The sequence below is a fragment of the Amphiprion ocellaris genome, chromosome 2 (assembly GCF_022539595.1).
Source record: "Amphiprion ocellaris isolate individual 3 ecotype Okinawa chromosome 2, ASM2253959v1, whole genome shotgun sequence".
Classification (NCBI taxonomy): Eukaryota; Metazoa; Chordata; class Actinopteri; family Pomacentridae; genus Amphiprion; species Amphiprion ocellaris.
This window is the reverse complement of record NC_072767.1, coordinates 23,345,928-23,367,670: the sequence shown is the minus strand read 5'-3', so window position 1 is coordinate 23,367,670 and position 21,743 is coordinate 23,345,928. Positions and strand designations below refer to the sequence as shown.

At 39.7% G+C, this 21,743-nt stretch overlaps 1 protein-coding gene across 1 annotated transcript in view; it reads left to right on the top strand.

Annotated features, from left to right (window-relative positions):
* The window catches only part of arid3a (AT rich interactive domain 3A (BRIGHT-like)), a 50,989-nt gene extending 30,920 nt beyond the window's left edge, over positions 1-20,069 (top strand). Inside the window, exons 4-9 of the mRNA XM_023291636.3 lie at positions 7,678-7,750; positions 9,479-9,662; positions 10,146-10,393; positions 11,335-11,622; positions 12,878-12,967; positions 13,313-20,069. Of these exons, the coding sequence (XP_023147404.2) occupies positions 7,678-7,750; positions 9,479-9,662; positions 10,146-10,393; positions 11,335-11,622; positions 12,878-12,967; positions 13,313-13,458 (1,029 nt within the window). The 3' untranslated portion in view covers positions 13,459-20,069. The remainder of the gene's footprint in view (positions 1-7,677; positions 7,751-9,478; positions 9,663-10,145; positions 10,394-11,334; positions 11,623-12,877; positions 12,968-13,312) is intronic.
* The last annotated feature ends 1,674 nt before the right edge of the window (positions 20,070-21,743 follow it).

Here is a 21,743-nt window from a genome sequence, read left to right as displayed (position 1 = left end):
AAGTTTAAAGCATTGATATTTGAATACTAGAAAGTGTTTCTGTTCTTGTTCTTAGCATTCATTATCTAGTGATGCACAGTGATAACCGATGACTAAACAGGCAAAAGTCAAACTGTGTTCTCAGAAGCATACAGAGACATCAGTTGCGTTCACATTGTTGGATTAGCAGATGATCTATTAAGAATGTTGTGCAAAGCAGAATCCTAAACAACAAAGGGAAAAAACAACAAAAACACTTAGGGAATTTGATTGCTTTTAAATTTATGTCAACCAGAACAGACAGATTGAGAAATTCGTAGGTGTGTCATTTTCATACCTTATTTCCCACCTTCTGCTTTTCAAGGTGAAAGACAGCTCAGCCTTTCAGTAATGATTGTGTAAGGAAATGAACACTTCCGGTGCATACTGTATTTTTTTTACATTTCTGTAAAATTAGACCTCAAGCAGTCTAATTTTGTCACAAAGAATTTCACTTCTCCACTTTTATCACAGCAAAACCTGTAAGCTGGTTATTGTGGCATAAACTATGCTTTGTATATTGATCCAGAAAAGAACAAATATGGCTACTCTAAGCCTTAGGTGTTGCTGTGTCTCGTAACTTCAACCTGCAGCTTTAAAAAAGAAAAAAAAACATCACTTTTGGCTGCCAAAAGTAGTGACACAATTCAGCAGAATTCTTTCTCTGTGAACGTCTCCGTCAGCTCCGTTTATGACCTTACTGTGATGGCTGTAATCAGATAATAGCTTCAATAGTCACAGTATTGCCTTCATTGCAGTAAAAGTGAATTATAGGCTTGGATATAAGCCCTCTCAGAGAAATTCCTTCTGTATACAGAAGAAACCTTGTTTTTACTGAGGTCAGACTGATGTGAACTCACAGCTGATGAACTACAATTACAAACCCAAGTTAATGTTGGCCTTCACTTCATCTGGTATCCAGTGGGGATTTGTGTTTGCTGGAAATAACAAAAAAACAGACGGACAAAGCAAGACTTCTCAAAACGTCAGTGTGGTTTGAAGTAATTGTTTAATTATGTGATAATGAAAATAGTTGTTAGTTTGAGCTCTAGTCTCATTATATTGGGATAATAAAATATCCTCTGAGGAGACACAGTAGTGAAAACACAAAGCTTTTAGTAAACAATTAAAGGACAAGAGTAAATAGGAACTAACCTCATGTGTTCCTTGTTCACCACATGTTCATTTTCATTACATGCTAAACAGTTTATTGTGGAACTAAGAGAATATAATTCATACAATAACATTACACTTTCATTGTGAGCTATCCTGTCCTGCTGGTTGTGTTTGTGTTGATACATTAATGACACGTGTACAGGGGTTTTGACCTGGAACAATACAGTGATTGAATATGACTGATCATGTGTTTGTATGTAGCCCCTCTCCCTACTCTCCCCACTGCTGTGTGTGTTTGTGAGGCTGAGGAGCTGCTCTTTTAGCATTGGGTTAAAAGGGAGTAAGACTCAGTGTAAATTAGGTTTCTGCCATCTAAAGTTACAGAGAAAAACGATTTCCAATAAATAAAATAAATTTGTCAAGGGAAGAATGAAGCACACCTCAGGGTAATCGCTTTGTGTTTATAGAAGTGTTATAACCACATTTGAGGTGTGCTTGCCAGCTGCTATAGTTTCCTGCAGTAACAATGCCACACAGCCCCACTCATTTCCACAAGCTCCTTCACCTAATATGATCAGAACAAGAGTTAAAGTCACTCAACCTGCAGTAGTCATAATGCACTACACAATACATTCAAAGTTACAAACTGAACTGTATGCACTATCCAGCATGAGTAGCCTAAAGACAGAGTTGAACCCTCAGTTCATCTCTGGCTTGTTGCACATGTGACTGCTGTGTTGTGCAGTTTAGAAAGCAGCCATGCAGGCTGCGATAGATGCACATCTGAGGCACAGCTCAAGTCTCACCGTAGCGGCTCTTCATCTAGAGTTTTGCCGTGGAGCCTATTTCTGACCTGTGATGTTCCCACCAAAAATATGGTGAGAAGATATGTTGATAGTCATATTGACAGCATTCCACTGGCATTAACTGATAGCCTTCACTATTGCGTCAATCTCTAGGATATATCTGAATATCTCAGACATGAAAAATGTTTTAGCATTACTTGTTATTAAAGGAGAAAGTAGCGGCTATGTGTGTACTATATAGTCATAGCAGAAGCTCAAAGTAGGCTATAATTATATAACGTCAATAATATAAGCCCTGGTCTCATTACATTGAGATATATTAGGATACTCATTACATTTTCACCCCAACCAGTCAAGGCAGATGGCTGACATCCCTAAGCCAGGTTCAGTCAGAGGGTTTTTTTTTTTTTTTTTTTTTTTTTGTCTTTCTCTGTAAAGAGGCTGTTTTTAGTTTCTTCTCACTGTCACCAAGTGCTTGCTCGAAGGGGATCCAAAAGACAGTTTGGATAGAAGTGGCGATATATATATAAAATTAAATTGAATTAGATAGCAGAACATTAGTTGAGGGGTAGTGTTTTTGTTGAGTTCTCCTTTTCCTTACTCTTTCTCTTGCTCTGAGTGAGTCTAAACTAAAACAATAGAACTTAGATTTATATAAAACATTTTTTTATTGATGGACCTTATCAAAGGCAAGCCCACTGTAGAAAAAGAACCGGCAATAGCAGCCCTGCAGCACCAATGCTGGCAGTTTGGACATAAATAGCCATGCGAGCTGCAGCAGTTCAACAAAGTAGCTGTTCCACACAGGTGAGGCAACAGTGCGGCACGGGTTTTAGTCAGTATTTATAGTAAAATTTGCGGTTTTATAGTTTGATAATGCTGCTGGGTGGTTTTGGGAGAGGTAACAGCTTTTTGTATTTGGAAGATTTAAGCTAAACTTGTTTAAATTTGTATTAGCTGTCCTTTTATTTTCTGTGAGTAAGTAAGAGCTTTCTAGCCTCAGACCAGCTGCTCCCAGCATTTAAAACAACTACATGTAGTGTGAGTAGGCAAGTGTGCTACGTTACCCCTCCCCTGAGGAGTCAGTTATACCTGAAACATTACTTTACTTGCACAAAAAATGCAGTTTAAACCCTTCTCTTTTTTCATTTTCTTTTCTTTTCTTTTTTGTTTGCTTTGACCTCTTGTGTGTTTACAAGTTTGTGTGTGTGTGTCAGCCTCACCTCAAGGTGATCGAGTTGATTGACAGGTGTAAGGGAGCATGTAGGTGATACCCCTGCCTTCTCTCAGTTTTGGTTTTCAGTTGCAAAGCCTTTATTATGTGTTATGTGACACTTGTGTGCCAGCACGACTGACTTCCATTTGCATTAACAGTGGAGCGAACCCCCCAACACACCTACACCCTCTCTCTGTCTACAGTGTCACTGACCACCACCACGACTTCTAGTGGTGCAAAGGCTACTCATTGGTTACTGATTATTTGCAGTAAAGAACCGCTTTGTGTTTTTTTATGTCTAAGAGCTGTTTATAATTTATCTGCTGATGGGCTGTGACTGACCCACATAACCAGCCGGGGTGGGAAACTGTCAGACAACAGTCAAACACTAAATGCTTCTTCATGTGAGGCTGTGAAGTCTGAAGTCTGAAACACTTTCCCAGACAACATTTGGTTAACTTTCCACTGTCACCATTTGCCCCAGTAACAAAGCTGTCCTTGGTGATAATTGTGAATTACAAAAATCTGTCTAACTCCTCACACAATCATTTACTTTTAAAAAAAAAATCTTTACCTGTTTTGTAGAGCTAAAGAAATTTTAGTGTTTGGTAATGTATAGTAACAAAACCCAGAAGAGCAATCTTCTTGTCAACTCTGCACCTTTAATGGGACTTTTTTTTTTTGTTCCAGAGGATTTGGTCAAGGGGCGTGTTCCTTGCGTTACCAGTTGGCCCAGTTTCTAGTCGTTTATCTAGTTTCTTATTGTTTATCTGAGTAGCAGAGCTTTAATCCTGGAGGGGCCCCTACCCCAGCACACATACTATAGATGTGAAAACCTATATAAGCCGTGTACAACCACACCCACCTCAGCCTGATAAAAGTCTGCATATATGAGGGTGGGTGGTTGGTGGTGGCAACAACAGGGGAGTTATAATGTACACAAGGATTGTATATATGGAACTGAGAGAGGACGAGAGGTACACAAAAAGAGAAGGAAGCTGTAGAGTTTGAGACAAATGGTAATACAGATAGAAGTGTGTAAAAGACTTAAAAATAAAAAGACAAAGAGCTGTGACTCAGGGCTGAAACCTTCAGACCCAAAGCTGTTTTCAACCATTTCCTTCCATAATGGAGCTCCATTAACAGCCTCTCTCCAAGCCACAGGTCGACATGTTTATAATGATACGTTGTATGAAGAATGACGTGGATTTGTGCAGCTGCTGGACAAACATAGTTTAGTGCAATTTTTAAAGAAATCACTGACTGCTGGATTTAAAATTCCAATTTCAAATAGTTTGTTGTAGCTGCTTTAAAGCTCAGCCTTTCCTCCCTAGCTCCAGTTTATTTCAAGTATTTATCTTCACACCCAAGGCCATTGTGCTAGCATGGCCTGTCTTCTGGACCATGTTTGTAATAAATACTTCAGGGTGAACCAAAAGCTGAGTGTTTAATTGCATAGGCTGCTCCATGGGTGCAAATACCCTGCGAGGGGAGCCATCAGTTCATTAGCTGCATGTCGTTCCACTGCTCTCTTTCCCCACCCTCCCTGCCTCTCTCTACTCTGACTGTGAAATAAAGGCATGGAACTATTGAAAAAATAGTCTTTGTAAATACTGCGATTCAAGCAGTTCTTTTTACAACGCAGAGTAGATTGTGATGGGAGAATATGTGTCATTTAGCCCATTGATTGCCCCGTGTGTTATGCTGTAAGCTGCACAATTACAGTGAAAATTGCAATCCAGTCATGACAACGTTTCAAAAGGACTTGATTAATTTGATTGGATTTAAACTGCATCCTTCTTTATTCAGTTATTTATACTCTGAGTATACATTTATTCAGATGAAGCTAGTTAGAAAATTGTGTTTCAAAGCTAATTTCTTACTTGTCTTTCTTAGACTGACTCTTGCACAGCACACCAATATTCCATATAATGTCACAATTACTCGATTGTATTTCAGTGTGGAGGGTAAAAATAACATTGCTCAAAGAAACCTGGATAAATTGTCCTTGAGTGCTATTATGATGGTATGAATTGTAACACGACTTAATGTGATCACTGTCTGTTGAATAATCAGTTTGTACAGGCAAAACTTTAAATGTAAAATAAAATTTCAGAAACACGGGTCAAAACAGAAAGTTATAGCTGCAAGGATTTAGATCACATGTTTATTGATAAAAGGCAGGATACTGTGTTACTGATACTGTTAATAGCAAACTCAGGATGAGTCATGAAACTGGATATTAGTAAGACAGATACTTTGAGCATGTTAACACTATTCACACTTGAGTGTAGTCTGCCAGATCCCTCGGTTGGCAAGGAAACGGTAAAATTAATCAACACACAGCCTGTCAACTCTGCAGTTACATGTTGTTTAAACTGTGGTGAATGAACAATGATCGCAAGAGAATCTCACCTTTAATTAGTTAATATTAACAGGACTGTATCCGTTGAAACCCTCAACCTTTTCTTGTATAATACATAGTTGGATTCTGAAATTTATTTTTGATTTCCTGTATCCTTGCATGAAACCACATCTTGAAAACTGGAGGGGGTGGGACCTGAGTGCTCCCACCACACCACTGGGAAAATATTTATTGGTGTGATTAGGACAGAGAGAGCAAAAGAGGGATAGCAAGCAAATAAAGCAACATGGGGGGATGGGAGCTGGGGAGGGGGTAATTTCTAAGATTTATGGCGCGGCACTTCACGAAATGCATGCATCCTGTAATTAAAACTCCCCCCTTGCCTCCAGCAGGCCTGTACATTAGTTGGCATCCCCCACCGCAACATCCACCTCAACCCTCTTCAGTCCAATTGCCTCCACCCCTCCGCTCCCCCCTACCCACTAGATAATAAGATCTTATGGCAGCTTGGCGTCACTAATGAGGGCTGAATGCCACAGCAAGGGAAAGTCTGTTAGTGGTAAGAGGCCACGACTGTCGCCATCATACGACGAGCCTTTTTATTTTCATTTTCACTGAGACTGAGCCTAAAGAAAGTGCAAACGTCTTCCAGTAACAGGCTACAGTTTTGTGTAAAGGCGTTTTTTTCATGTCGTGGCAGAGTGGCTTAGTAGGTACCAAGTCAGAATCAGTCTCTGTGTGCAAATTTCATTCAATTTTCAAATAAGAATGCAGTTTCTTCTACTAGACTTCTTACTTCTTTTATATTATAGGTAACAGAAAATTATTTATCACAGTAAGCTGAATATGTGAAGGTTTGCCTACACAGGACTGCAGCTAGCAATTATTTTTCCTTAATTTCTGAATTAACTGTTGTCCAAAAAAGGTCATCACAATTTCCTACTTCCTCTATGTACTGGTTTTCTATTTTGTCTGTTAGACACTATAAGGGTTTGGCTCCACCAACATACATATCAGCTGATTCGTGGTGCTGATAACATTCCTGTGGGAGTGCTTGTTTTAGGAACCTATTATTATTATTTCTTTGGTGACATGAGTATGTTGTTTTTCTTTTGTGTATCAACTATAATAGGAAGGCAGTTTCAACACAGCAAATCAACCATGTCTTGTGGTTGTTTTTCAACCAACAGTCTAAAATCCAAACAGATGCAGTTTACTATCACAGAAACCAAAAAAGCCCCTGCTCATATTGGTTGTTTGCGTCGGTTGTGAGCTGAGCCGAAGGGTTTTCTGATGTGATATGAAATGCTCTACACTGGAGTGTGCAACATGAGGCTTGGTAGCGGCTTGGTTGCTAGCTGTGGGCTGTTATGATGGCTGTGTAGAGACAATGCGCTGCCTTGGTTCTGTTTTCTGTGGTTTTGTTTGGTGGTGCTCAGTTGTACATTGTGTTTCACAACCTGCTATTTTCAATAACACATTATGAAACTCCATGACCTCACTTACGCACTCTGTGATGTGCAGTTGCTGATAGTGTTATGGTCGATCTCGGCTTGTAGATTTAACCGTGAGCAACGCTGAAGCGTGCAGATGCCAAAGCTGTGCCTCTGCTCGCTCACCATCCAGAGAGTAAATGCCAGCAGTAAGTGAGTGACACAGAAATAGAAAGACCTCTAACAAGATATTTCTCTATCACACTGGCAAACTAGGCTGGAAAAAAGAACCACAAGCTCAATGGCCTCACTGTACTCCCCCGAGTGGGCGCCTCACTTTTACTGCTAACTTTCACTGAACTTTCCAGAGCCCGGGGCCCCGCTAGCAGCTGGACCCACATCAGGATCTCATCAAGCCACACTGGTCCACAGCATTTCTCTATTTTTCTATCTGACATCTATCGTTACGACCAAGGCCACTGATCAGCCAGGATAGCTGCTTATGTTGTCATTTAAATCACCACATTTTCTTTTTGTGTCCAAAGTGCCGTGCATTACGGCACTGGTTGTCATAGTAGCAGCGCAGGCACTGAGGTCATTTTCTGTCAGCTGTTCTTTGTGTTTTCAGATTGATATTGTCACACTGATCTCAGTGTTTGTTGTTGTCTGATATGAAGACATCACTCATAACTTCTGTTGTGTCCTTCTTCTTCTTCTCCGCAGCTGTATGAACTGGATGGAGACCCAAAGAGAAAAGAATTTCTGGATGATCTCTTCAGCTTCATGCAAAAAAGAGGTATGTAGGTTTGCACGTGTGGATGTTTTTAAGGCTCTAAACACTGCCTGGGTAGATCAAATTTGCTCTCATTCATTAAAGTACACCTTAGCTACTCAGTTTCTTATCTTGTTGTATTATATCTCCTTGCTTTATCTCCAGCCGGTGTCATAGGCAGCTCTTAATAGTTGCATATAGAGAGGACGATCACTCACCCCCTTCTCTCTGTGACACATGACACAGCACCATCTACTCATCTTTCACTCGGATGGGTGGGGTCTTCATTCATTTCGGAGATGATTGCTTTATGGTCACACAGCGCCTTGTCGTTCCCAGGCTATAACTAGAAGGGACACGTATTAATGCCGGGGGATGGATTGGTTTACCTTCCCATCCTGCCTCGCGCTTGTCCACATGGCCCTGCCCACGCTAATAACACCACACATTCACTTGCAATTCCAATTTCTCCCCCATTTAGATAACTCTTGTTATACTAAGGAAATTGGAGATTGTTCGTATTTGCTTGTGTTGGGTACACAAAAGCCAAACGGATCTTTAAGATGACTCCTCTCTGGAAGCCTCGGTGGTTTCACAGGTTGTCTCTGGCTGATATAATCAGATCAGTGGGCTAACGGCTGACATGGGGGACAACATACATGTGCTCACAACTGAAAAACAAGTAGGAGATGTTTACTGTGCCAGAGCCTCTGCTGGTGGGTGGGTCTGCAGTATCTGCTCTGAGAATATGAAAGCGCCATCTGTAGGTCATACTGATAACTGAGGCATTGCTCCTTAATATGCTAATGGAGGATTGATTATATTTTACAATAAAGGCGTGCCTGAGGCCTGGATCTCATATTGTTGCAATAAATGTAATATAAACAGATTAATGGAGGCTTTGAGTTTCCTCACTGGACCGGTTGATCCAACATTATGTTAATGTGTGATTAATACATTTTTATATTATTCACACACTAGATTGTAGGTGTTGATTATTGTCCTCAGGCATTGTGCTCCCAACTTGCTTTGTCATTAACCTGCACTCATTACTTCTTTGGTTTGAAGATGTCAACCAGACAAATGCTGATTTGTCCTGTTTGTCAAACACATTCAAGCACATGTTTTTTCTCTCCTAACCAAGGTATAAGAGAGGGTTTTGTCAAGTAAAATCAAAGTATTCATCACAATTACCCTGCCTTATTTTTAGCAGTCTTTCCCTGAATAGGATGCTGCCTGAGAGCGTTTTTAGTTTCGTTATACAATCTGTCAATCAGCCACACGCTTTAATTTTCTCCTTGCAGTGTGTGTAAACTCAAAGTTAACAAAACGACAAAGAAAAGATCCTCCAGCATTTTAGTCCATTAGAGGACAGTTTAGACATCAGGCTGCAGGCTGGTGAGCAACAAACTTGTGCCTCAACAGCATCATTCTAATCATCTTAAAAATATGTAGTTGACTGGTAAAATGGTAAAAGCCACTTGTTGTGAATTTTAAAGAGCAGACACTGTGGCACGACGTGTGCTTTTATTGAAATGTGACCAACTCCAAAAACATGAAGAAACGGTCCAAGGAGATTTTTGCATCAATTAAAGTTAATGTAATGAGTATAACAGTATATTGCCACAGCTGTTGTGTGTATTTTTATTTTGTCATTGCTATTATTATTTCTCATGTATTCTCTTAATTGCACATGAAATATTTTTCATCTCTTGACCTTTCTTGTCTGGGTGTGCATGTGTGTTTTGGCAGGAACTCCTGTGAATCGTATTCCCATCATGGCCAAACAGGTCCTGGATCTGTACATGCTCTACAGGCTGGTGACGGAGAAGGGCGGCCTGGTGGAGGTCATCAACAAGAAACTGTGGAGGGAGATCACCAAGGGACTCAACCTGCCTACCTCAATCACCAGTGCAGCCTTCACCCTCCGCACACAGTCAGTACACTGACACTTTCTGCCTTTGGTCCGAGTTATAGCTACAGGTTTACTTGGTTGCATTTGAGTGTTTGTGTATAGATCCTTTATTGGACCAATGTGGTGATATGCTACACTAGTGACATTTGAACACAGTTTAAGTTTTTATAACTTACCCACAAGTCACACAGCTATAATCCTTTTGTTCTGCTCGTACGTGTGGAACTGCTGGCTATCAAATATCACCAACCATTTTGTTTTACAAAATTACCCCTGTGTGTTACATTCACTTCCTGTAACTGGTTTAGGTTGCAAGATGTTCTCACTACCAGTTAGCTAAAGGTCAGATATCTTCTTAATCTGTTCTTACAGGAAGGAGACTTACAATTTGTAGATGTTCACGTGTTTTGAGCTATAGGCTAAACTTGAATGTGTCTAATACACTCATTGCAAGGTGTCCCAGTGTAAATAATCCTGTGTTTAAACATACTGTGTTTATTTCAGATACATGAAGTACCTGTACCCATATGAATGTGATAAGAGGGGTCTCAGCAACCCCAATGAGCTTCAGGCAGCAATTGACAGTAATCGACGGGAGGGCAGACGACAGAGCTTTGGCAGCTCCCTCTTCACTTACTCACCCAACGGGACGCCCACCATGCTGTCTTCGCCAAAGCTCCCCACACCTGGTGTGGGCCTGACAGTGGGAACCAATGGGGCTTCGTTGACCCCCATCCAGAAGATCAAGAAAGGTGAAATTTGTTTATTATGTTCCACTCACATCAGATGACATTACGAACGCTGATGAATTCAACTAAAAACCGGAACCCATGACTCCTACATTGAGGGGATGTGCTGGCTCTGTAATGCTGTGGAAGACATTTTACCTCCATGGTTTTAGTGCACTTGTCCCTTTAGATAGAAGGATCATAATATGGGCTCTGAATGATCACCATTTTTCTATATTGAAACATTTCTATCCTGATGGTAGTAATCTCTTCTAGCATGACAAAGCCTCCATCCATAGATCAGCAGGCTACAAAGGATCACAGGATGGTTTAATGACAATGGTGCGATTCAAAAGCTATGGCCTTCGCAATCCCCAGATCTCAACCTAGTTGAACACCTATGAGAGTTTTTGTTCATCATTATTATCAAAACACCAAATGAGGAAATTGTTTTGGAAGAATATTGGCCTAACACCTTATCAAGATATTTTATGTTGGTTCTTTCTTTAATTTGTTCCCTGTCTCAATTTAAATGTCAAAAACAAGAAGTAGATATGTTTACCTTTATATTACGGTTGAAAATTGAAATTAAAGTGTGCTAAAATCAATTAAACTTGCTTTTAAGTCAAGCATCAAGCCTCATCACAACTGTGGGTAGTTCCCTGGAGGAGAAGTAAGGTCGTAGGTTAAAATGGTGGTCCAGAACTAAGCCTTGAGCTTCCAACAGTATATTTATGACTAGAAATCAGACCTGATGAAGTATCCCAAGTCGTCACCTTTCCACATTAAGAGGTGGCAGAAGATCTGATTTGTTGTCATACTTCAGTCCACTATTTATCTGCTAATGTGGTTCTGGAGAAATTTTATTTACATCTGGGCTGGATAACACATCACCCTTGGCTGCATATGAGTTTTCTTGACTGTAATGCCCCCTCTCTCCCGCTCTCTGTGTTTTTGTCCGGAAGAGGAGGGAGGCCAGCCGTTGCCGGGGGTTGGTGTGGCTCGTTTGCCAGCGGGGGCCTTGGCAGGTCACTCGGTGGCTGCTGTGCAGGCAGCGGCAGCCCAGGCAGCGATGGCAGCTCAGGTGGCTGCTCTGGAGCAGCTGAGGGACAAACTGGAGGCGGGTGAGCCACCAGAGAAGAAGATGGCGCTGCCAGCCGAGGAGCACCACCGACTGCTGCAGAGAGCTCTGCAACACAACCTGCTGGCCATGACTGCTCAGATACCTATGAACATCCGCATTAACAACCAAGGTACACAACACACAGTGGAGGATCTGATATATTCAGCTAACATGAGAGGAACAGAACAACCAGTCAGACATGATTATCATGTTTCACGTCAGTTGAGGAAATTCCTCCTCTATCTAATGAACAAGAGATAAAAGCATGAACTCGCATTTTTACATCTGCTCAGTTTCAGAAGCTCTCCCTTTTGTGAGGTTTCTAAGATGGAAGAATGCTGATTTTGATGAGAAATGAGAACGTAATTTCCACAGTAGTGTTGACTTAAAAGGAAAACCAAAGTAACAGATTGTTAGAAAAGTAGATAACAGTAACTTTTTTTTTTTTAACTTATTATTGATGTTTTTGTCTTGACTAAATTTACAAATGTTTATATGTGCTCATCTGTTTTCATCAGAGTGACTGGTTGTAGAGATAGGAACACTTCATTCTGTGGAGCAGACATCAATATATGCAAACACCCACTTGAAATTAAAATGTAACCCATGGTGATGAATGATATTGCCTAACGGTACCATGTAGATGGATAATAGAAGGAACTACAGGGTGCTGCTTTGGAAATCCATATTCATATATTCAGAAGTGCAATAATCAACACAGAGTATATTTCTCTAGACATCTACCTCCATATCAGAAAATATTTCCTCAAGCTGCACTAAGTCCAAAATTATTCTTTTCCATTTTCATGCAACATCAAAACCAATCTTAATCCGCTGAAAAAATCTGTAAAACATTAAGGTGTGACTACACTGGTTTGGGCATCATTGTTGATTTTGCATTTCATTCTCAGCTATGTGATCTGGATTTTACACATTTTCTCCCTTCATGGCAATTAGTATCACAATAGTTTCTTGCCATCTTACCACAAACCACAGCAGCCAACAGTGAGGAGGTAACCCAAAGTAGGCCTGTGTGTTGACCTGTTTATCTTCTAGTAGTGCATGCGTGCATACATACACTCCATATGTATTGTCTGAGGGGGATTCCCTTCAGCAAGCAGGCACTTTGATCTTATAGCAGGTTTTCTTGGTTACTGTCTATCTGACAGAGCACGCAAACAATTTCTCAGTAAGTGATAGCACAGGTGACTTCAGAGAAATGTTCAATCGGACAATTTTTGAGAAATTGATATAGAATGTTGCTTGCGGTGTTCAAAATTATCACTGTTTTTTTCCTTACATTTGATTTATGGGTAAGTAAGGAAGAAGTCAAGTCTGTACTGAACAAAAAACAAAAACTGTGAAAACTGTTGTCTCCCTGACAGATGGCAGGCAAGACTCTGCTCTGAACCTCACCACCAATGGCACAAGCAGCATCAGCATGTCAGTGGAGCTCAATGGAGTGGTGTACACTGGTGAGTACCACTGTCATGCAGCAATTGGTGTTATGTGGGGTAGGTTAGTTCCTTTTCTTGGCCATGTATGGCAACTTTGGTTACATATGGGCTAACCAAATAATATGTAATGTTATAACTCCTTAGTTGATGCTATCAGGAATGTTTTTAAACTTTGACCAAGCCAGACTAGCTGTTTCCAGTCTTTCTGACTCTTGCTCTCTACTGAACACTAAGACATGAGTATTACTGAGCCTTTCTTCAACCCTCTAACGAATGTATCTGTCAAAATGTTAAAAATGATTAAATAGAACAGACTTGTTTTGTGTTCTAACATGAATGTTTCTCGTATCTTTTCCTATCCAGGCGTTCTTTTTGCTCAGGCAGCAGCAGGGTCAGTCTCGTCTGGTGCGTCTGCATCGTCCATCTCCAACAAGGCTGTCAGCAGTCGTGTCGCTCCACAGCAGCAGCAGAACACACCTACCTCAACCTCCAGCAACCCGTTGTCTTAACAAACTCCCAGCCTTTTCACTTTATTTTCTTTTTTAATTACCACGCTAAGTAAAGCCAAAAAGCAACCTCATTTTCTATATTATCTATGCCAAAAAAACGAGGAGAACCATAAACCACACCGAAAGACACAAACTGAAACTCAGTTCTCTTGAAGTACACTATCTCAGGTTTTCTCTCACAAACTCACCTCTTTTGTTCTTCATCGCCAAAATGAGTTTAAAAAAAATCCCAACTGAGAGCCAGTATATGCTAAACAAATACGTATGCACAACCTGTGAATTATTTATTTCTGCATAAATGTACAGACTATTGGAGAACAAAAGAGAAGGTAATAACTTGGAAGGGTAACACATTGTTTACACACACAAACACAGCTACTGACTGACAATGATGTTTTATCCTCTAGGGGAGAGATTTTTTTTAGAAAATTTTATTTTAACTCTTCATTGTCAATATTATCATTATTGTTATTCTCTTTATTGTGTTTTATCATTTAAATCTTTAACAATCCTCTCTGCAGGAAAAAAAAAACTATATATTTAGAATTCTATAAAAAAAAAAGAAATATGAATATTCTCTATTTTTAATCAGAAGAGCTTTAAAGGTATGTGTTGTTTCTTCAGGGCATATAACAATGTACCGTTGTGACCTCATTTTGTGTAAAACCTTAGAACCTTATTCACATGGCAGCCATTTTGGATCTCTATGTGGAAGAACAAGTCCAGTGCAAGTCTGTGCTCCGGTTGTTTAAAGAGATACACATCATATCAATGCCACAGGTGGTCCTGTGAAATTGAAAAAAGGATCTTTTAATCACTTTTTAACACTTTTGGTCCATTATTAATCACTACCGCACTCTAGGTAGTAGCTTATTACAGGGCTACATAGCTGTTGTGGTTTTTCTTCCATAGACAGCTGGCTCATTTATATCTAACATCCACTCCTGTTTGTTGACATAAGGCCAGTTCAAGACATATCTATGCCAATCTTGCAGGTGGTTTGTAAAGCTTAGTGTTCAAAATGGCTGTTTAATAGGTGTAAGGTCAGTTGTGCAGGTAGTAAAACGTTTCTTGAGTGTTTCGCCTCCCCACACCTCATCATGCCCGGACTTTTCTCCCGAACCGACTGTTCCTGTTCGGGGTTCAGACTTTACGGGAATAATGCAAGTTTTCATGATTGTTCTCAGGTGTCTCATCGCTTTGTACAGTATCCTGCAGTCTTCTATTGCACTCGACAGAGCAATGCTTTTCCAGGTCCGTTTTATCTTTAACTTTAACTTGGCCTTCTTGTGGAGTGATTGTCATAAGCTCAGATGCATGCATGTATTTGTAGATGAAAGAACCCCAATCAGAAATGAAGTGATTTTAAATTCACAGTAGCTGAGTGTCCACTAAATAGTTATTATTCTGGAGATGCTCACATGGACAATCAGGTGTCAGGAGATCCTATCTGGACTTCAGAAGAAACCTGACAGTTAGTTCAGCTCCTATCTGATATCTTGTTGTTTTTTTGTATTATAGCTCACAGATGCTTTTATTTTTTGTTTCAGCTTTGTGTTTTGCATGACTTAGTGCTTTTTCTGATCCAAGTGCTTCTTATCCTGTGCTGTGACGTGGACGGAGTCTCCTTGAGACTAGCTTGCCACATATCAAGGATATAACAGAGAATGTCTTGTGATCTTCTGACTATTCAGCTGTTGCTTAATTTGGGCTTCATAAAACGAGAGCTGAGAGGTAATCATAGCTCCAGCAGTGTGTTTGCTTGTGTGTTAGTGTTTGTACGAGACAACGTGTCACTTCATAGTTATGTCCGTGCATTTTGAAGTAGATCAATCATTCAGCTTTTTGAACTTTAACCTGTGTGACCTCTCTGGACTGCTGGCTGTTAAAGATTGTTACTCCCCCCTTTCGACCCCACCGCTACGCAAAGCAGCCTCATTCCTACTGACGTTAGGAAGTAAATCAGGCTTTGTATGTGGGTTCTGTTCTGAGGCCTTAACACAGCGTGAGATGACCAGAGAGCAAGCAGTACCTCCGTCTAATCAGTTTTTACTGTTCCAGTCAAATATCAACAGATGGCCGTCGTGGCTTTGATTCTAGACTCCCCTCTCGGTGGGAAGTCACCACCAGCTGATACACAAACAGCAGTCAGCTTTGGAAAGTATTCCTGGTTCTCAGATAGCAGCAACGGCGCAAATAATCATCAAAATGTTGAACTTAAGCTTTTGTAAAATAGTGAGAGAGCTCCCAAAGGACTGAACTGCCCAGCCTCACTTTTTGTATTACTGCAGAATCAGAGGTTTAGTTCCATTTCTTTTTTTTTCTTTTTTTTTTTAAATTTGCCAGAAGTACTCTGAAAGCAGAAATAGCATCTGGTTGAGTCATCTCAGTTTTGGGGAAAAGTTGTTGAAACTCAGGTCAAAATGTTTAAATAATTTGAATTCTGAATGTGAAGCAGCTAATGAAATCAGTTTTGTTGATATCAAAGGCCTTAGATGAAACTTTTAAAAAAAAAAACAATATTTAGATACTGATGCTTTGCTCTGCATTGGGACAATCACAAGGTCAAGGCAACATCTACAAATATAATGTGCTGCTGTTCTTCAACTAGTTTATGCATTTGAGCTAATTGGCAAGTTTGATATCGCATCTTTAATTGAACATATTTTGAATGTTTGATTTCGCATTAGCTAGACCACATGAAGTCTCAACAATTTCACTAAAATCAGAGACTACAGAAATAGCAACTCTGCTACTTAGTTAGCTAGGCTAGTTAGCATTCAGACTACATTATCCGGTGCCTCATTCTTCTCTCCATTATCATTTAAAATTTAGCAATTGCATCACTGATGTGGTATAACAAGCTCAATCAATGAGATTTTTAAGCATGAAGATAGTTTCTTTTCAATTCCAGGAAACAGAAATCAACTTGGTAGATTAGCTTCGGATAAAGCTATCTTACCTGCTAGCTTGAATTAGCCACAGTGAAGCAGAGTCAGTCTGATTTTTACTTGATTTTTTTCCTTCTTGTGAATTTATGCTGTTTTCCTTAAACTTGTACAATTGATTTGATAATGTCTGTGTTAATGTAAGATGGTCTTCACTCACTTTCATCAAATATGTAATTATTACCATTGCAGGGCAGCATATGCTAGAGTAACAGTCTGTACACGCAGTACTAACGAGTACATGTACATGATAGGCCTCACTATGGAAACAGAAAACAAGAAAACCCAAGGAAGAGAAACTTCATATACATTTCTTGACGTGTTCGTTCCTGCTTGTTTTGTCATTGTAAGCTGGCCACATATATTATGGCGGAAAAAAATGTTGTCGCTTCTATTATTCAGTTTAATGGCTCACAGACGGACTAGTGTTTCTCTTCATGCCTCTCTGTCAACTGTTCCACTACAGTGCCGATGCTGGTGCCAATCTTTACTCAGTTCCAACTTTTACCCAAAACTGCTGGATTAAAAATTGGAACTAATGACATCTGTGCATCCAGAGAGATGCACAGAACATGACTGTAATCATGCAACACAATGAAGACAATGTTCAATTTTGTACAATATAATAAGAATTGATAATAGTCGCCTAATTTACAGCAACTCTGAGGTTCATTATTTACACTACATGAACACTAATTTCATAATCATTCTGTGATTTCTGGCCCACTGAAAATTTGGGCCCAGTGTTCGGTTGCAGAACGTTCGGTGTAAAAATGCGGGCTGGTTCTCAAAAGGTACCGAGGCAGAACCAGCTCTGTACTGTTCTGATGGAAAACAGGCAGAAGAGAAGCAGGTGTCACAGTCGCTGGTAATGGCTGACAATCAAATAGAGGCACAATGTGGCTGAAAGTAGGGGGGAGGGCTCCTGAAGAAAGCTAAATTCAATCAATGCTGATCTAAAGGATCAACGTTGCTTTTTTAGATTTGACCCTGTGACCTTTTGGCCCCCAAGGCAACATTCAAGCACCTGCCCCCTTCAGTGGATCCATGTTTATCGTATATCTATTGACTGCGTCCGTCAGATATTTGCATTTGAACAGTGGAGGTGCTGCAGCTCTCTCTTTCACTCTTTCTGTCTCTCTGTGCATAGCAGCATTTTCAGGGAAGGTTGGCATGTTTTTAATTGCGTGGTAGCGACAATCAGGAGATGTTAAGACAACACTGTTGCCCTCCAAACACTCTGACATCCCTTTAACCACTATCAAGCCACGTTTCTACCTCAAGACTAAAGCTTTGGCAGATTTCTGCGCATCAGCCACAACAGAGAATCCTGTCGAAAGGTGTGTTCATGTAGGAAAACCTCATCAAAAAGATGTTGATGCTGGTTCACACAGAATATGAAAGAGATTGTGACGACCACAGACAATCAGATATTACCGGAACTCTGTCTCTCACCTTTAATCGATACTCATTTTAGTTAGCAAGGGGACTTACAGAGGTTGGTGTCTTTGAGGACCTAGCCTCTGTGGTAACAGCTCCCCCCAGTGGAAGATGTTGATATGACGCACAATCAGTTAAGTTTCCCTAAATGGAAAAACAAAAGGGTTTAAAGGCTTCACAAATTCACTTTACTTCAATAGAAAATACATCTTTTCAGTGTTCATATCCTCAATTTCCTTATAGTGTTTTCAGAGTTGTGTCCTTGTCGGACTGTAAAAGCCTTTAAATCAGCTTGTAGATAAAAATGAGACATTAATTCTCAGTTGAAACTAGACTGAATTGTCTATTAGAGGGAGGGGCTCTTCAAGGCATTCAAATTAGGAGATAATTCAGAAAAACAACCCAACCAGTACATTATTTCTATAACCAACCATCTTGTCTTGCCTGTGTCTCTGTAGCAGTGATGAAGAAGGATCCTCAGCATCAGAGGCAGCTGAGTTCTGAAATTTTAAGTCGCAGTGTAGCTGTTAAACTGTATCTGTGTTTGCTCTGTAGTGGCTGGTATGAAACTCAAAGCAGATTTTGGTTAAAACCAGTATTTCTTCCTGAATGCTGCATCTCTGCATCTGTAGGCGTTTTTCATCATTACATTAGATGATGTTCACGCAGGGCTTTGGCTTTCTTTTCTTTCTTTTTTTTTGTCAAAGTTGTTGTGTGTTAGTACAGTTAAAAGGCTTGGATTAATTACAGAAGTCTGCTTGTTTGATGCTGTTGTACAGATTGGAAAAGTGGCTTAGCCGGACTAATTGTCATTGCATTCTTAATTAAGTACATTTTGTTTTGTCTTGGAGCTTAATTTCCTGACGATATAATCATATCAGCACAAAGTCTCTTGTGATTGACTGGCTCACTCAAATCATGTCTTTCAAGTGTTTTACCTTGAAATATTGCTGCTTTTTGTCCTACCAGAGCTGTAGATAAAATAACTCGCTAAGATCTTACCAGGTCCAGAGCGGCTTGCATGGAAAACAAACTCCTGTTCCCACATGCTGCCAACATGGACATTTTGCTGTAACATTTACAGGTTAAGGTGCATGTGGGTTCAGTGCTTATGACTGGACTTTACCACTGACTTTACCTCCATTAGGTGGACTGTGGACAGGGAAAATGATATTGAGAAAATAACAAGATGCCTTCTGCTGTGACAATTGTATGAATTAACCTGTATTAAGAAGATTCATTACATAGAGTTTTTCTGAAATAAGGCTTTTTAGGGCGATGGTTTATATCATGTTTATATTGGGTTTTTTGTTTTTGTTTTTTTTCTATTTCTTTGCCTTTTTTTTTTTTTTTTGCTTTTTTGGACATGCTGTAGGAACCCCCAGCACACAGAGATTACTTCTAGAGCAGGTTTCTGAATACAGCGATGATGATAATAATGTGATTATTTTAGGGAAGCATGTGACGTGCGTGTGTGTGAGCTTCACGTGTCTTCGAGTATCTTCAGAACGGAAACAACGCTCTGTCTCTCGTCTCTCACAACTTCTCAGGAATATCTACCTCTACCTCCAGTTTGATGCATTTAACCCAGTGAGGGGCTCAAGTTCCAGTTTTAAGCGTGAAGAGGGCATAAAGAGCGAGCACCAGGGTCCGAAATCAACTTTAACATCCCAAATCAGACATGATGACGCTGTTTTCTGAGGCTACGCGTGAACTGAAAACAGAACAGGTTTCTTTTCACCCTGGTTTAGGAGGTTTATTTTGAACACTGGGACGGCTCTGTGTGTCTGTGTTCCTCTCTCCTCGTCGTTACACATTCGTAACACTTCTGCTGTTCAGTTTATTTGAGCACCAACAACGGAACCTCCAGCTCAACAGCTAACTACTACTAGTACTACAAGTACTGCTTCTCGTACCACTGTTAGTACGGCAAGTCTCTTTTTTTGAGTTTTCTCAGTCTGCTCTGTTAATGTGTGCTTATTCCTCCTTTTTCTATAAATGATTACCTTTTTTTGATGAATGGGATGTTTCCCGGTAACCACGGCGACAGTGAAGTGGCGGCAGGAAATGCAAGTGTTTTTACTTTTCTTTGTTTTGTTTTTTTTCTCTCTTTTTTTGGGAAGGGTGAAGAGCTATTCTTGCCTATTTACTCAATATGTGTTTGTGTGAATACTTTTATTTTGAATCTGAAATGAATAAAATATCACCTTTCTTAAATGTCAACAGAGCTTTGGACGTTACTTTATTGTCCCGTGTTTGTTGATTAGCTGCTATAATCTCTATTCTGGCTTAGATTTATTTTACTCACTCAGCCATCCAGGAGCACTTATGTCCAAAATGGTTTGCAGTACAATTTCCCTAGAAAGTTTGTTTTTAACCGTTTTTAACAATCACAAACAAGAAGGGAGAAAAATATATTTGTGCCAGTTTAGAGGGTTATACTAGTGGCCTAAACGTCCCATTGTTAAAATGCTAATAGCAACCAATGTATTCACATCCTTTACTACACTCGAAATGGCAATAATTGTGCCATAAAATACAGTTTTTACATGCATTTATTAAAAATGCAAAGTAAAATATATCAAAAGTACTGAACTCCTTTCAGTGCTCTATTATAATTGTGATAATAATCATTTAATAATATGTCTTAGAGTAATTTGCCTACTTGGCAAACGTCTGTTTTACTCCATATGAGTCTGAAGGTCTATCTGTAAGAGTCAAAATACAACGTTTCCCCCTAGTGGAGTAAATGTGTAACGTGGCTTTAAATGGGAACACTCGAGCAGTAGAAGTAGCTCAAAATTCTGAGGCATCCAAGTACTGTCCTGAAGAACAGTTTTAGAGACCTACTAGAGATGATATTTTAGAGCTATTTCAACACTTTTCCGATCCAACTTTTATACATTAAGCAAACTGTAATATACTAAACTAGCCAATAGAAGAAATTAAAAGTAGCTCCAGCTTGATAGTACACATTAAAGTACTGCTTACATGTTACATCAATATTAGCGTCTTTCATTCTGCGTTATGAGTACTTCTACTTTAAAATCCACCTCTACGCACTTGCCTTTTGTTACTGCTCTTAGATGTTCAGCCGTCACTGTGCAGATGTGTGTACAGTTTAATGATCTATCTTTTTCACATCTATTTGCAGAAGATCAGAAGTTTCTCTGTGTTCACCTTAAATCTGAGGTTTTCCAAGTGTACATGCATGCATTTCGATCTTTTTCTAAATGCAGAACAAAAGTTTACTTTTATTGTAAAGACTGTGTATGTCATGCAGTCTAGACTTTCCAGTGGCTCATATAATTTGCTACGATGGAATCACTGAAACACATGAATGTTTGTAAAAAAAGCAATCATGCATTTTGGTTCTTTCATAGATTTATTATAGGGCTTCTGGAAAAATTAAGAAATCTGCCGGCTCAAAAATATACATACAGCAAGTGGTATTTTCAGTTTTATGATGTAGAGAGCTGTGTCAATGATATTTTCTTAGTGGCATGGCCTCTTCACTCCTCATGAGTGATTATGATTGACTACAGCTGCTGACTCCTCTGAGCCTATTTAAATAGTGCCCATTTAATACACTTATCAGACTCAGCCACCTCAACACTACAATGGGAAAGTCTGAAGAGCTCTTCAAAGGTTTGAGAAATCAAATCATTTACTTGAACAAGTCAAGAAAGTCACCTGGAGCCATTTCAAAGCAGCTGATTATAAAATCGTCTGTGCAAACCATTGTTTGTAAGCACAAAGTGTATAACACAGTTTTATCACTGCTATGATCAGAAAGAAAATGCAAACTATGAAGTGCTGCTGAGAAACAGTAGGTCAGGATGGTCAACAGTCAACCAAGAATTGCAAAGAAGGAGGTCTGCAATCAGTTAGAAATTA